Below are 16,151 nucleotides of genomic sequence, written 5' to 3' on the forward strand. Positions count from 1 at the left end.
GTGCGTAGCGTGGATGCTCCAGGTATTTGTTCCAGAGATCGCTGGATGATCTGATCAGATACGATTCAGATGATCAGATCGGATCCACAGGTTTCTGTCTCCCGTCTCCGTGTGCATTTTTCAGTGTTGTAAATGGTAAGTTCCACATGGCATTGCTTGCTGACCAGACTGACACAACTTGTGAGAACCAGCCAGCACGACGCGTCTGTTTGTGACAGCGTAACACGTCTGCACGCTTCGTGAGTTGACTTGCGCAGATGGAGTACACCTGCACAAGCACTAGATCTCTGTCTGTCTGTGTTTTGAGTGCTCTAGTGGTAAATGCCACATGACATTGCTTCCCAAGCGGACGGCACAGCTTTCTGAACCGGCTGGTGAGACGCGTTTATGGGCTCACTTTGCGAGTTAGACTTACTTGAACTGGTTAAGTAAAAGCACTAGATCTCGCTACCATGATGTGTCGACCTTAATGTTCATTGACTATTTGACCTAGGATAGATGGCTTCGAACTTGGTCGTACATGCAAGTTGTGGTTGGGTGTGTAATAGACTAATCGGCGTCTATGTTATCCTTATAATATACTTTCTCCGTTCAAATTATAGGTTATCTTAACTTTTCTAATATGTAGTTTTTGTTTGCATTATATGTAGATATAAAACATTAAAAATTATATATAAAAAATCAAAACTACGTATAATTTAAAAGGAGTAGAAAATACAACATCGAGAGAGCTAGTATAATTGCGGACGGGCCTGGGACCAGTTGATTATCAGAAGCCTTGGCAGCACTAGATCTCAGTATGAGGTCCAAGGTTCGAAGCCCTTCGAAAGCCTATTTCAGGAAATTTTTCAGAAATTTTTCTGGACTGCTGTAGTCTCAACACATGCTGGAAACTAATATTCGAGACTATCTCTTCAAGGCAGGCACGTGAGTGCAAGTGTATGAGTAGGATTTAGCTTGCATACAGGTGTGTGAGTGTGGTATTGGGTATGTGTGAGAGAGCTAGTATAATTCATTTATTCTCCAAAACTTAGTTGACTAACTACCTCCTTAATTTTATTTTTCTCGAGCCAGCATAGCTATGCGTCATTGTACGAGGGATCTTTATTCCATTATTATATTGAAAAAGGAAAACTAGTGAGACAAATGGAGAATGGACACAGGGTCTTCTTACATGAGTGGAACATTGGGCCGAATCTTTTTGATTGAGATGGCTCATTTCTCTCGCGTGTATGGGCTACACCGGCCATTGTGCTACCAGGGCCCAAATCGATCGCGATCTCTGCGGAATTTTTTTTAAAAAAGGGTTAAAAAAAAATTTAAATTCGAAAAAGGGGTGCCGATTTGGAAAATTTCTAAAAATGGGTACTTCCCGCCCTTCCAACGGGCGGGAGGCGTGGGGCCGGAGGTTCCCGCCCATCCAACGGGCGGGAGGGGCCTGTTCGCAAATAAGAAAAAAATTTATTCGCGAAGAGGGACCTCCCGCCCAACCAACGGGCGGGAGGTCCCTTTTCGCGAATAAGAAACTTTTCTTATTCGCAAACAGGCCCCTCCCGCGGCGGCAAAGGCATCCCGCCCGCCCAACGGGCGGGATGTGCTCTTTTCTTATTTTTGGTCGAATTTATATTTTATAAACTATTTAAAATTCATATTTTTTTCAAATTATTTGCCATACTTTTTTATATACATATAAATTTTTTTAAAAAAATCAATAACAATATTACTCTGCTTCTCATTACTCATGCAGATCGATCTGATCCACTGCACGGAGGTCGAAGCTGCATCTCAGATCACGTTGTTTGACCGTGGAGTACGTGTATCGGAGGCACAGTACAAAGAGAGCTTTCGTCGGATTCATGGTAACTTGACGCGAGCGTTACGTGCACTGGCGTGTTGCAGCAGAGATGACGAGAGGGCCTCCAGTTCATCTCATGCGTCCGCCCACGTATACACAGCTGGCCCATCGACCTCTGCAGCATCGCACGCAGCGTCCAGCGGTACTGCCGCCAGTTCGAGCTGTAAGTCCTTTATAATTATCATTTCGATCAACTTTGATTTACATGACTAATTTCGTATAATTTACACAACTTTGATTTACACGAGAGTATGGTGAATAAAAATTTTGTATTTGAAAAAATATGAATTTTAAATAGTTTATAAAATATAAATTCGAATAAAAAATAAGAAAAGGGCACATCCCGCCCGTTGGGCGGGCGGGATGCCTTTGCCGCCGCGGGAGGGGCCTGTTCGCGAATAAGAAAAGTTTCTTATTCGCGAAAAGGGACCTCCCGCCCGTTGGTTGGGCGGGAGGTCCCTCTTCGCGAATAAATTTTTTTTCTTATTTGCGAACAGGTCCCTCCCGCCCGTTGGATGGGCGGGAACCTCCGGCCCCACGCCTCCCGCCCTTTGGATGGGCGGGAAGTACCCATTTTTAGAAATTTTCCAAATCGGCACCCCTTTTTCGAATTTAAAATTTTTTTTAACCCTTTTTTAAAAAAAATTCATCTCTGCGATCCCAATTGGGTGGGCCCCCAGTAAACCGTATGATCGAGTACCGGACGAGGCAAATTCGCGCAAGGAACCCGACCTCATCGTAATTTCCAAAACTGCCCCCATATCATCAACAACGCGCCAACGACCCCGCGCATTCGAACGGACCTCACCTGCGCGCCATGTGTTCGATCAAATGCCGCCTCCTTCTCAGGGGGCTCTGCTGCCACCGCAGCCGCCACTTCTGCACGGCGGCGGCGAACTCTAGCCTCCCATGGAGGAATAATGCAGAGGATCTTCCACGGGGGGCGGGTCTGCCTCCGGCGCTGGGCGCCGGGGACGCTGCGAGAGCCCACGAGGCGGCGGTCAAGCGGCTCGCGGCGGCGGGTGACGTGGACGGCGTGCAGCTCGCGCTGCAGGAGATGCGGCTCCGCGGGGTGCCCTGCACCGAGGGCGCCCTCGTCGCCGCCATCGGCGCCTTCGCCCGTGCGGGGGCGCCCGACCGCGCGCTCAAGACGTTCTACCGCGCGGTCCACGACCTCGGCTGCGCGCGCCCCACCGCGCCGCGGCTCTACAACCACCTCATCGACGCGTTGCTGCGGGAGAACATGATCGCGGCCGTCGTGCCGGTCTACGAGAACATGAAACGAGACGGCGTCGAGCCCAACGTGTTCACCTACAACCTGCTGGTCAAGGCGCTGTGCCAGAACAACCGGGTCGGGGCCGCGCGCAGGATGCTCGACGAAATGGCCAGGAAGGGGTGTCCCCCGGACGATGTGTCCCACGCCACCATCGTATCCGCGCTGTGCAAGCATGGCAGGGTGGACGAGGCCAGAGAGGTGCTGGCTGTGGCGCCGCCAGTGTGCGCCTCATACAATGCCGTTGTTCTAGCTCTGTGCAGCGAATTCAGGATGCAGGACGTGTTTTTGATTGTCGAGAAGATGATTCAGAGAGGATTGCGGCCTAATGTGATCACTTACACAACTATAGTTGACGCGTTCTGCAAGGCCAGGGAGCTGAGGATGGCATGCGCCGTTCTGGCTAGGATGGTGGTCACCGGATGCACTCCAAATGTCCCAACATTCACTGTGTTGGTGAAAGGTCTCTTCGATAGTGGATGTTTCCATGATGCACTACGCATGTGGAAATGGATGGTGGCTGAAGGATGGGCACCGTCAACGGTATCTTACAATGTTCTCATCCGTGGCCTTTGCAGCATTGGTGATCTCAAGGGAGCATTGTCTGTTCTCTATGGCATGGAGCAACATGGCTGTTTTCCTGATGTGAGGACCTACTCCACTCTTATTGATGGTTTCTCCAAAGCTGGGGACCTAGATGGTGCCATGTCAATATGGAATGACATGACAGGTGCTGGTTGCAAGCCAAATGTTGTTGTTTACACGAACATGGTGGATGTGTTTTGCAAGAAGTTGATGTTTGATCAGGCTGAGAATCTTATTGATAAGATGCTACTTGAAAATTGTCTTCCTAACACAGTGACTTTCAACACGTTGATCAGAAACCTGTGCGACTGTGGAAGAGTCAGGAGAGCTCTAGGTGTGCTCCATGAGATGAGAAGGCATGGATGCCCGCCAAATGATTGGACCTATAACGATTTGCTTCATGGTCTTTTTAGAGAGGGAAACCGTGAAGACGCTCTTCAAATGGTGATCGAGATGAGAAACCATGGCATGGAGTTGAGTCTAGTAACATACAACACTGTAGTAAGCGGTCTTTGTCAGATGAAAATGAGCAGAGAAGCTATGCTGTTTCTGGGGAGAATGATAGTTCAAGGAATCCAACCAGATGCATTTACCTTCAATGCAATGATTCATGCTTACTGCAAGGAAGGGAAAATCAGGATGGCTGCTTGGATGTTAGGTGGGATGAATGCAGTGAACTGCCCTCGGAACATAGTTGCATACACTATTCTGATGGCAGAGCTTTGCAATCAGCATAGGATGGAAGATGCCACGGTGTATCTACTAAAAATGTTATACGAAGGTATACATCCAAATACAGCAACATGGAATGTGTTGGTCCGTGGAGCTTTTAGAAACCTTGGCTGCATTGAACCAATTGATTTGCTCCAGCATATTACCACAGAATTATCGGCAGGGATCTGAGGTTCACTATTGCCATTCTTTGAGGTATGTTAAATTATGTAACTTTAACAATCTTTTATCACAATGAGCAAATTACATCTCATTTATTAATATTCCGATGACAATAATCAGATGAGTTGAGGTTTTGAAGATGTTCCTTGAGGTTTCATTAGGAGGCATCAGTCAAACTCGCATAATCTGCTTCACTTGTTCTATCACTGTGTAGTAGAATCAATTACAGTGCACTGTGCAAAATTCAATGTTTCCTGAGAACTTTGAAAATTTCAGTCATGGATAGTTATTATTTACCATCGGCATATGTTCTCTGTTCAAGTCGTTAGCACTTGGTCTTACTGTCACGGGAGTACAATGGGATGAATGCACGAGGGCGAAGATTGTACTTGAAAGTGGTAGGGGGACACAGCCCTGGACCATAACGGCATGGCGGAGCTGTGATGGCAGCTCGATGGCACACCGTGATGGCAGGGCAATGACGAAGAGATGGATTACAATCTTCTGCCTAACTAAACCACTCAGGGTCAGGGCTTATATGCTGCTGAGCCCATGCACAAACTTATTATCCAAGCTAGCTAGCTAACAAAATAGCTTATCGCCTAAGCCTTCGCTAAACCTTCTGCTGCCGTGATTTTCTTCTTGTTATGCCGGCTGTAGAGGCCCCAGATGACACTTACACTCTTACTAGTAAACTTTTGTACGAGATGCTTTCCAAAATAAGGTTACTAGTAGCTTCTGCACTCTCGTCATGCTTATTTACATAGGGACATGGAGACACAGACAAAAATGTTTCTTGGACACAATGGTTTCTTAGAAAATTTTCCATTATCTATAACTATAATGCAAATTCATAAGGGGTTATAGTCTTTTAGAAACTGATTTGGAGTTTGAAGTAAGAATCTGGTAAGCCCTAGGTGCTAGGCAGGTGACACCGCGACATGGCGATGCTTTCTGCTCATATGGGTTAAGGCAAGGCGGGAGCGTGAAAAACAGTGTCTGAGCACTGCCTGTATGGGCTAGGACGCCACGTTTTGGACAGTGGGGTGAAGTGGCTCGATGTTTTCAAAAAAGATGCTAGGTTAGTTTCGGTTCGCCAGCTGGTTGGTGAAGATCTTCAGAACCCTGGTTGAGACTCATATGATCACTGTAGCTATACAATGGCACCATATACATATCAAATAGCCCTGAGTAGTTGATTGTCAAGGTTCAATACAAGATTTACAACGATGTTTCCCTTCTTTTCAGCTTACGATAAAATAGGACACATATTTCAATTAGCTTTGGCAGCATTCTTCTGTGTTTCCAGCTTTTTGTATATTGTATCGATCTCGGACTGCACATACAGAACATCGGATTAGAACTACTCAAAATCAGCAAGAAAGGCCGACTGGAAAAGATCAAGAGTCTCGTCTGCCTCACCTGGTAATATTTCAGCATATTGTTTCTTCTCTTCTTCATTGTTGCTGTCACCAGATCCCTTTCAATGTCAAAAGGTATAGGATCCAACACTATGCCTTTGATGTACTCGAAACCTCGTAGCTGATTTGTGGAACACAATGAGGGTTACCATATGGAACAATCAGAAATGCAGCGAAAGGGTGAAACGCAAGAATTCTACAGAACTAAGATACTTACTCTTTTCTTTTCTTATACAAATGCAGGAAAAAGGCACATCCATTGCTACTTATGATAATTTAAGGTGTGACATGATAAAGTATTTAATCCATCCAATAAGTCTGTCAGAGTGAATAGATGACCTTACCTTGTTCTTCTGTGCAATAGCTGCCAGCTCTTTCAGGATATACTCCTTAAGGCCTTCAAGTTTGCAGATTTCACTGAAAGACCCTTTGTAGCCGTTGGACTCTGCCCACTTCATGGTGTTTTCTTCATGTGGATTGACTACTGCAACTAAATTTGATCTGAAGCTGTCCCCATATACCCAGATCTAGAGGAAGGACGGAAATGATAGTATTAGATGTTGACCAGTATTCTCTCTTAATTCAATTTACTATATCCACTCAATTTTTTTTCTTACATCTTCAACAAGTGGAGGGAAGCCATATACTTTCTCGAGGTACTCAACTGCAACATATTCCCCCTGTGACATCTTAAATATGTTCTTTTTTCGGTCAATTACCTTCAGGATTCCATCCGGGGTCATCTCTCCAATGTCGCCTGAAAATAAGAGTGTGTCTAAGCATTCTATTGCAGAACCTTATCTATTTTTTTGGTTAAATTAATTATTCACCTGTATGAAACCATCCATCAACAATGGCTTCGTTTGTGAGCTCAGGATTTTTGTAGTACCCAGCAAAGACAGACTTCCCTCGGATGCAGATTTCACCTCGTGAAGGGACACCAAGTGGATCATAGCCCATCTCAGGTACTTCTTCCAGTCGTATTTCAGTGTAAGTGGCAGGTACGCCAACACTTCCAACCAGGGCCATGTCATCAATATAGCAGACTGTGCTAGGTCCCAGTGTTTCTGTTAAACCTGAGCAAAGACCAAGAAATCCAACCTCATTGGTTTCTTTTGGCTACACAGGATTTACAACCAGAAAAACAGATGTCCTAAAAGATCTTGCTTCTTGTTATAAGGAGTAAGGTGCAAGCAAGTGCTATAAAGCTAAATACTTCACACAGTAAGTCGGCAAAAGTTCTCAGAAAACTAGTATTTGCAGTGAAAATTATGAAATTGTGATTCATATCATAGGACTAGGATAGTAAAAAGGAAACCTGAGCTCAACATAGACAAGTAATTGGCATTAAAAGTGTTTAATTCTCTTTTATTACACTCTACTCTCTACCTATTTCTCTATGATAAACATTGCGAAACAGCCTAAGGTATTCCTTTTTAAGATTGAATCAGTAACTTTGTTTCGATGCTACAGGAAACTGTAGAAAGTATTACCATAGCCTTGGATAAAGTATGCACAGGTGGTCACTCTCAAGAACTCTTCAATCTCAGTACTTAATGGAGCCCCTCCTGAGATTAATAAGCGAAGACGACCTCCAAGCCTTGCCTTGACCTAATCAAGCAAATGACAAGGAAGTACCCAGTATAGAAATTGTGAGTACTGCTTCTTTGACTCTAGAGACTTTTTTTCTCAGTTAGATACTTATGCCTAAGGAACATGGAACCTTGCGAAAAGCCAGCATGTCCGCAAAAGGTGAAGCAGTTTTGTGTGAGTAGCCTGATTTCATGCTTGCCAGTTTGCTGGATTACAAAAGCTACAGTAAGCACTAAGCAGACATAACTGATTTGCAGCTTGATGGAACTCATGATGCTAAACCACTTACCGGTTGTACAAAGCATTAAAAATCACCCTTCTAAGTGGTCTGAGTTCCGCAATGGCTTTTAAGATACCTAGAGCCAGTCATAATGGGTTGTCCGAGTTAACAAATTATGAGCTTAAATTATACAGAATACAGATACGTTCTAATTTCACTACCTTCATAAATTCTTTCGTACACTCGGGGTACCCCAACTAGTAGAGTTGGCTTTAGCTCCTGGATATCGTCCCTTAAGGCATTCAAATCCTGAAGAAAAGGAAATATTTGATTGTGCTTTTTAATGATGACGAATGACTACTTGTATGATTAGAAAGGCTAATGTATAGTGGATTGACTCACTCCGTGGTAATAGCCAATTGAGGCTCCTTTGTGAAAGAAATACTCTTCGATCATGCGGTCAAGAATGTGAGCAAGTGGGAGAAAGGATAGAAAGACATCATCTGTTGTCATCTGATTATATGAAGGCACCGAGTTAGGCATAAAATGGAACAATTTATTGAATCATATTTGGAGCAGTAAAAATTTAAGGGAAGGGAGTGACCTTATCATCAAACTGATCCATAAAGAGGTCCACTCCTTTTACATACAGGGCATGGCTTTCATGGGTCAGCATCACACCTTTGGGCTGTCCGCTTGTTCCACTTGTATACATGATAGTACATATATCATTTTCTTGCGGAGGGCAAGGTTGACAAGGATTAACTTTTCCCTGAAAAATCCAATTCCGATGCTCACTCAACACATATATGCCATTAAAACATTGTTAGTTCATTACAAATATAAACTTTACAAACGTGACTACATAACTGACTGATAGATTTTTTCCCGTAGATTTCATAGGGTTAATTGTAAACATTGTACAATATATGTACCTACCACTTTTAAGAAATCATCCCAGGAGTACACTTTCATCCCAATCTCATCTGCATCTTTGATCTGCTCCCTTGTTGCCGAAGTGAATGCCACCAATGCTGTATCCATATTTGGATAATGATGTTTGAAAATATAGTCTTTCCAAATTACAAATGGGCCCTATTGCCTTTGCTTACCTTTTAGCCTCTTAGCAGACTTGCAATTTGGGGATAGTATCTGCACATGAAAAGCTCTCATGTAATGTCAGAATTCAAGATGAAAAATACTAAAGATAGTGACATAGTTGATCCATCTTGATTATACCTCTTTTATTTTCTTGTCCTGTATGAAGATAACATCAATCTCAGCATGATCAATAATGTAGTCAACAGCTCCTGCACCTGTACACCATGGAAAGTTATTAATGCTAAAATCCTAATGCATGGCATGTTTTTTATTAAAAACGTATGTTTTTTAATAAAAAACATATGCATTTCAAATATTTTTATTAATCAATCTGAAACATTCTATTTTGAGGGTCCAGTACTATTTAATGGTTTCCAACTTACCTAAAGTATCGTATAGTGGGACACAGATTAGACTGTAGCCATTGCAAGCCTGCAAAAGTTTATTGTGGATTAACATTTTTATTTGGAAAGGAGGAGATAGAGGAAATTAACAATTAACATTCATATAAGTCACTGATGGTTACCTGCATTGCCACTATCCACTGAGGGCAATTGGATCCATAGATTCCAACCCTGGAACCCTAGTACCAGTGTAAGTCAAACAAAGAATCATTAGTTTGCCTGGTTCATGTGAACGGTACAGGATCTATACGACATATGCAGAGCCCAATTTACCAACACTGGAATAGAGCCTAATACTTGGAGTTGAAAGTTAGCTTAAGTTTATGCTCTTACTGGTTGCACTCCGAGCTGCTGCAATGCAGAGCCAACTTGCAGCACTTCATCATAGACCTCCTTGTATGATTTCCACAAGTAGGGCCCTGGCTAGAAAATGGAAACAGAGAAGTTTTCACCAATTAAACAGAAAATTATAAATTAAGAAAGACCAGATACATAATATGCACGACCCTATCATTTATGTGAGCGTACCACTCCATCTTTAAGTGGACGCCACCCAAGCATCCGGTTGTTGGGATACTTGTCTGCTGCTACCCTGCATGAACACAAGGAAAGGGTGGTTATTAAGATTTTCTTAGCACTGTACATAATTATACTCAGCCATTTTTTTGCATCAATTATTTTCCACACATTATGAGTAAAAAAGTTTCCTTGTATGGTATGCTAAATTACATTCTATATGAAGTTGAAATGTCTTTTGATTTACTCTTTGGCATTATAATCTACAGGTTCTCTAAAAGATGTCAGATGAAGTTCAACTAGGCACAACATTACTTCAAGCCTAATGCTGGACATGCTTATTGAATTGTTGATGCCATGCTATGGTATGTTTCAATTTCCGTTTCATAGCAAGTGCTACTTGAATCCAACTACCCCTGAAGATTCTTTCAAATTTAAACAGTTTATGCAGAAAGAGTAAACAGAGAAAAGGATGGAGCACAAAAGATCCTTACAGTACAGAGAACACTTCAAGTTTTAGGCTTTTAGTGCAGAAATTTGCTTTGGTGGCTACAAAAAGAAACATCTCGTACTACTCAAAGTCATATATGTGCTGATACGAAAAACTATAATCATATTTTCTGAACGGCAGTAGACAACCAAGCATGTGTGGAACATAAAGATGGATGGCATATACTGGAAGAGTTGGAAGTATTCTGTTTAAATTATTGCTTACTACTGCCTTTGCCTTTGTCATTGATAAAAAGGTGTGTAACACTGCAAATTTGTAACAGAAACTAAAGAAGCATATAAAATTAGACAAGTGAGCTTTATTATTGTTTCAGTTGTGCGTTACCTGAACACATCCCATGATGTTTTCATGTCAGGCTCAAGCTGTGGGAATCCATCCTTGGCCAGTATGCTCCGGAACACTGGCCCTGCCGCTGGGTGACCGTCTTTGCCGGGCTTCCCATCTTCCACTTTAATCGTGAAGATGTTCTTCGGATTCGCCTCCATCTCTTAGGATGGCGTCAAAGCCTCTAACATCCAGAACTCAAGGTTAGTTCATCTCAGAACTTTGGATTCTGTCACTCTGTGACTCCCTTAAAAGATGTTTTTGAAGTACAGTAATTGCCAAAAAATTGTGTGAACTGAAAGTTTCGTATGTGCTAAGAAAAAGAGAGGAAAAAAAATCTACTAAGCATGGAGTTGAATAGTAGTGAGGAGAGGAAACTTCCACGGAAGACTATTTCAGAGTTTATAGCTCCTCTAAGATCCTATTTGACATTATTAGAAAAAGATATCCTTGTGTGCGTGTCTAGTCGAAGAACATTGTTGACTTTCAGGTTTTGTTGATCAAACTTATTTGTTTACTGGATGCAATCCCCGAAGAGAGAGAGAGAGAGAGAGAGAGAGAGAGAGAGAGAGAGAGAGAGAGAGAGAGAGAGAGAGCTTACAGACAAGGGGAGCTGGAAAGGGTAGAGCTCTTGGACCGTGTTGAGAAGAAGCTCGCACTGATGCCCTGTCGATGAGAGGAAGAAGAGAGGTCTCTTTACTATATAAGCTGAGAGGGGCGCCATGGCGAAGCAAAGTTGTGCGGCGATGGAGAAGTGGCGTCGGTGGGGCCCGCATGTTGAGAGACCGAGCGCTGAACCTGAAACCGCTTACGCCCAGGTGTAGAGAGAGATTCTTCCAAAAAATTAAGCTTTATGTGCTTAGCGCGTGAGCAGTCGATCTTTCGTACAGAGAGATCGAGCGTCATCACACGCACGCGCAGAGACAGAGAGAGAGAGAGAGAGAGAGAGAGAAAGAGAGAGAGAGAGGTAGTTGGCTCAGGAATAACTAGTGTACCCTCCTTTCCCTATCAGTTGGTCCGTAAGGTCAGTCGTCACAAAGTTTTTTCACTGCACTAACATGCTAAGAATGTTTTGTAATACCCATCCACATGATTTACACTTGAGGTTTAGCCGGTGTTTGTTGGGATCAGGCCGTGGAATAGAACCATACAGTAGTGGCGATACTATCCATGAACAAAATGGTATACTTTCTATGCTTGAAAAAGAAGGGAAAGAAAAACATGGCCTGCCCCGGTTTCATGGGAAACCGAAGGCGCTGAGATCATAGCCCAGAAACATACGAAAGCTCATTTTAAAAAGTGGCACGGATAGCATGACATTAGTTCGCAGAAAGAGATCAAAGTCAGGCAGCGTCATGTGCTTCACAGATTCAAAAGCCTTTTTTTTCTGAGCATAGATATAGTTCCATGTTTATGTATAACAGAAAATAATTTTGTCTTGCACAGTGTAGGAGAAGATAGAGATGCAGCTAGCGAGCGGTCCGCACTCCGTCTGGAGATATGATGGCTGTGGTACTGGTGACTGGCGACCTCTCAGCATCGACGTCCGTCCCTTTGTGGTTGGAAGTAAGGTAACATTACACTACAAAGGCTTCTGTTGGATGTCCCCAGCTTTCTGTCTAATTTGCTGTTATCTTTCTTTCCTTCATCTCCTGGGTACCAATAAAATCTGAATTTACCTGACCTGGCCACTCTGGGATACAGCTCTAACTGAGTGTTACTCCGACACCGGTGCAGGTGTTGGACTCGAAAAAATTCGTCTGGGCACTCATATACCAGTCGGATGCACACATGGGGGGGTTGGGTTGGGGTGTTGGATTGGTTGTAAAAATAGGATTCAAGTTCAAGTGCCTTAACGCTGCCGGTGCAACTAACCAACAATGGTACCTGGTACCTTTCCATTTTATACACACACGTCCGTAGCTCTTGTTGGGGATTGCACCTCCGCGAAGGTCTCGCCGAAGGTCAGCCGGCCCACACCTTCTTTCTTTTGTGCAGGGAAAGTCCCGCTGCCTGCGATCGAGGGTGCCGAGTGGCTGGACAAGCGAGCACGAGACCATGTCTAACCTTCGCTGGGAGGAGCCTGCAAGTCCGAAGTTCTGGAGAAGCCTATGGGCAGCACATGGCGCGCCAACGACGGACTTCTTGATGGTGTCGGCTGACCAGCACGGGCGACCTTCGAACCCGGGCGAAGGCGAAGGTCACTGATGATTGTAGGTTGGGAGCAAGCTTCAGGATTACGCAAACAACGGGACTGACTTAGAGTAGTTGATTTGTACACTACAAACTAGCAAAAGGCCCTTTGGACTGGAATCTCATAAGGATATTCTGGGCAGGTAGGGGTATTTCGGATATCATGTAATGGAGACAAGAGGGTATAAATACCCCCAATTTTCACTGTACAAGGGATGATTTTAAGATGTCATAAGTACATGCAAGGTTGATTCATTGAGCACTTTTCCATTCTCATTTCTGCTTGGGAACCAGATCCCAACAGAGACGCCCACCGTGTTCTCAACTCGGGTAAACAACCTTCGATAGCACCACAAAAGAACAAGGCCGCGAGCTCCGGGACAAACACCGACCCCGAGCTCACGGCTCCCAGCACTATCAGCCCCAATGAAGAGACTCTACCTCCCATACAAGAGCGAATCGCCAACGGCCAAACAAACACCACTCTCCTAGACACCATTGAGCAACGGCCGTCAACCGAACCCATCTTAGCGGAGATCATGGAAAAAATCAAGGCCTTGGAAAAAGCAAAGGGCAAAGTCAATGCTCGAGTAGTAGCAAGGCAAAAAGAAGCCTAGGAAGCCAAACAGCTAGCAGATGCCAAGCCCAAGCTAGCAGAGGTGCAAGCAGAACTCGAGGACCTTCATAGGGCTCATGAAGAATATGAGCAAGGTGAAAGCATACCCAACAACCAAAACTGCCATACAGAAAACCACAACCTTCGCAACGAAGGATACCATTTCCACAGAAATACCCGCCCACCTTCACCGCCACCACAAACCTTCGATCCCACCTCGCCCCTATCAGTGGCACTACAGCAGCTCCCATGGCCCCAAAGCTATAGGCCTACCCCACTGCCAAAATACAACGGCTCTGTAGACCCAACCCAATTCCTCATGACATATGATGCCACAATAGCATCTGCTGGAGGGGACGATCCCATCATGGCCAAATCATTCATCATGGCCTGCGAAAGTCCTGCCTCCACCTAGTACTCCTATGTGCCGCCCAGGTCAATCTTAAGCTGGAGTGACCTGAAATACAAGCTAAAGCAAGATTTTCAAGGATTCAAATGATATGACTCAGATGCGGTTGACAACTTCCAATGCTTCCAAATGGACAAGGAACCCCTGTACGACTACTTCCAAAGGTTTGTCTAGAAGAAGGCACAAACACCAAACTTCCCTGAAAGCATGGCCATCCGAAAGTGCATCGCTGGGCTGCTGCTAGCCTCTCACCTATCAAGAGAGCCACCCACCACTCTCAGCGGCCTATACGCTAAGATGGAGAAGTATGCAGGGTCTGATGCAGACCACAAAAGGAGAGTAGAACTAAGAAAGATGATGAGACAAGCTGAATCCAGCTAACAAAATTGGCACAACCCAAACCATTACAACCACCGAATGCAAGCTCAGCAATACATCCTTCCTGTCCAACCTCAACAAGAAGATGACTCCCAAAGTCTACAACCCTTCATAACCCCACCTCCAACCCAGCAAAACACAACCTTCGATCAAACACCAGCATACAACCAACCCTCGCGTTGAGGAGGCCGATCGAATAGAGGCAGAGGTCATGGACCTCCGCATCAAAACAACAACCCCATCGGGCCTCCAAAGTTCTTCTGTCATTTCCACGGAAGAGATTTAGATCACATAACCAACTATTGCCTCGAAAAGAAAAGAAAAAAACCTCTAAAGAATGGAGGCACAAAAGAATGCCCAAAAAATGGTCAGCCACACGACTTGGGCCCCCCAACAAACACTTCCAACCTTCACGCCAAACCCAACCTTCGTGCCAAACCCAAGCTATGCACAAAACCCAGCCTTTGCTTACCAACCACAACCACTGCCTTGGCAAAATCCCTTTCAGCCCACAAACTCAGCACCTCCTCAAGCTGTCAATCACCCACCACCACCCAAGGAAGAATTACCACCACCTCCGCCGATACCTACTCCCAAGGAGGAAAACCCAAGTACCCAAACCGCACTACTCACGTTTGGCATGATAATGCCTATAGTCGGAGGATCCTCTCTTGACTTTGAAAACAAGAGACAAAGACGAGATTATTTTAGACAAGTGCATAGCATCCTGGTAGATGGGCCAGTGGTCAAAACTCAATGGTCACATATACCAATAACCTTTTCTGAGCAAGATGTTAACCTCCTCAGCTATCCACACTCCAATGCCATGGTCATCGAAGCAAACATTCAAGGATGGACAATTGGAAAATCCTTGCAGACACAGGCACTCTGCCAATATCATCTTCTCCAACACCTTCGACAGAATGAACATGACAGAAAGCTCCTTCAGCCAACATAAATTCCGTTGATAGGCTTTGGAGGCAAAAGGGTTAACGCCTTGGGAAAAATACCTCTCCCAGTATCCTTCGGGGACCTAAACAACCCAAGGACAGAGAACATCACCTTTGATGAGGTAGAGATGAACTACCCATATCTCGCCATCTTCGGGCGAGGGTTCTTGAACAAGTTCGAAGTTGTTTAACTCCAACTATACCTCTGCATGAAGATACCCGCAGCCAAGGGAGTCATCACAATCCATGGGAATCAACAGCTAGCTAGAGATATAGAGCGGGGTGTTGCCCTAGGCCAGAGAAATGTTCACCATGTCGAAGCTGACAAACAACCTCCACCATTCATAGAGCCCAAGACGGACAAGGAGAAAAAAAAAATGTTGTAGAGGACTGCCAAACAAAGAGGGTTCCCCTTAACAAGCAAAATAGTGACAATCAAAATAGTGACAATCAATGCGACCCTAGATGAACAAGAGGAGAAAGAACTCCTAGAATTCTTATGCAAGAAAAAAGATGTGTTTGCATGGTCGGCTAGAGACCTTCGATGGGTGTGCAGAGACATCATCGAGCACAAGCTCGAAATTGATCCCTCATTTAGGCCCAAAAAACAAAGGTTGCGCAAGATGTCCGATGACAAAGTGGCAGCAGTCAAGGCGGAGGTCCAAAGATTGCTAGATGCAAATATCATCAGAGAGGTCAAGTACCCAACCTGGCTTGCAAACACTATGCTAGTGAAGAAGAAAAATGGAAAGCGGCGGATGGGCATTGATTTCACCAATCTCAATAAGGCCCCAAGAATCGATAGAGCGGTCGATGATGCAGCCAACAGCCAACTCATGTCACAATTAGACTGCTTCTCCGGATACCATCAAATCTGGATGAGGAAGGAAGATGAGGAAAAAAACAAG

At 44.4% G+C, this 16,151-nt stretch overlaps 2 protein-coding genes and 1 long non-coding RNA gene across 4 annotated transcripts; 2 read left to right on the forward strand and 1 right to left on the reverse strand.

The window, feature by feature from the left end:
* Positions 1-2,639: 2,639 nt before the first annotated feature.
* LOC112885810 (pentatricopeptide repeat-containing protein At3g48810-like) lies at positions 2,640-5,495 on the forward strand. Its single transcript, XM_025951465.1, has 2 exons — positions 2,640-4,640; positions 4,728-5,495. Exon 1 carries the CDS (start codon positions 2,673-2,675, stop codon positions 4,614-4,616), a length of 1,944 nt encoding a protein of 647 aa, XP_025807250.1. The 5' UTR covers positions 2,640-2,672; the 3' UTR covers positions 4,617-4,640; positions 4,728-5,495.
* Positions 5,496-5,748: 253 nt separating this feature from the next.
* Positions 5,749-11,491, reverse strand: LOC112885809 (long chain acyl-CoA synthetase 1). The gene is made up of 20 exons (XM_025951464.1): positions 11,299-11,491; positions 10,698-10,881; positions 9,875-9,938; positions 9,680-9,769; positions 9,469-9,525; positions 9,326-9,374; positions 9,081-9,157; positions 8,954-8,993; positions 8,781-8,875; positions 8,446-8,613; positions 8,244-8,354; positions 8,063-8,150; positions 7,911-7,977; positions 7,752-7,827; positions 7,522-7,639; positions 6,859-7,104; positions 6,646-6,785; positions 6,373-6,555; positions 6,030-6,149; positions 5,749-5,943 (listed from the first exon to the last, which is right to left on the reverse strand). The coding sequence occupies exons 2-20, from the start codon at positions 10,856-10,858 to the stop codon at positions 5,881-5,883; spliced, it is 2,013 nt and encodes a 670-aa protein (XP_025807249.1). The 5' UTR covers positions 10,859-10,881; positions 11,299-11,491; the 3' UTR covers positions 5,749-5,880.
* On the forward strand, positions 7,111-13,130 carry LOC112885811. 2 transcript variants are annotated; one of them, XR_003227276.1, is made up of 7 exons: positions 7,111-7,252; positions 7,502-7,680; positions 10,132-10,227; positions 10,305-10,608; positions 10,729-10,900; positions 12,144-12,268; positions 12,696-13,130. It is a non-coding gene; the product is annotated as an uncharacterized LOC112885811 (long non-coding RNA). The 2 variants fall into 2 exon arrangements; XR_003227277.1 differs by lacking the exon at positions 10,305-10,608.
* The last annotated feature ends 3,021 nt before the right edge of the window (positions 13,131-16,151 follow it).

The sequence above is a fragment of the Panicum hallii genome, chromosome 3 (assembly GCF_002211085.1).
Source record: "Panicum hallii strain FIL2 chromosome 3, PHallii_v3.1, whole genome shotgun sequence".
Taxonomy (NCBI): domain Eukaryota; kingdom Viridiplantae; phylum Streptophyta; class Magnoliopsida; order Poales; family Poaceae; genus Panicum; species Panicum hallii.

Coding starts and splice junctions, on each gene's coding strand:
- LOC112885810 (XM_025951465.1), top strand. CDS start 2,673: ATGTGTTCGATCAAATGCCGCCTCCTTCTCAGGGGGCTCTGCTGCCAC.
- LOC112885809 (XM_025951464.1), bottom strand. CDS start 10,858: ATGGAGGCGAATCCGAAGAACATCTTCACGATTAAAGTGGAAGATGGG. Junction 9,939..10,697: donor ACATCATGGGATGTGTTCAG/GTAACGCACAAC, acceptor GTGTTCATGCAG/GGTAGCAGCAGACAAGTATC. Junction 8,151..8,243: donor CAATTGGCTATTACCACGGA/GTGAGTCAATCC, acceptor CCTTTTCTTCAG/GATTTGAATGCCTTAAGGGA.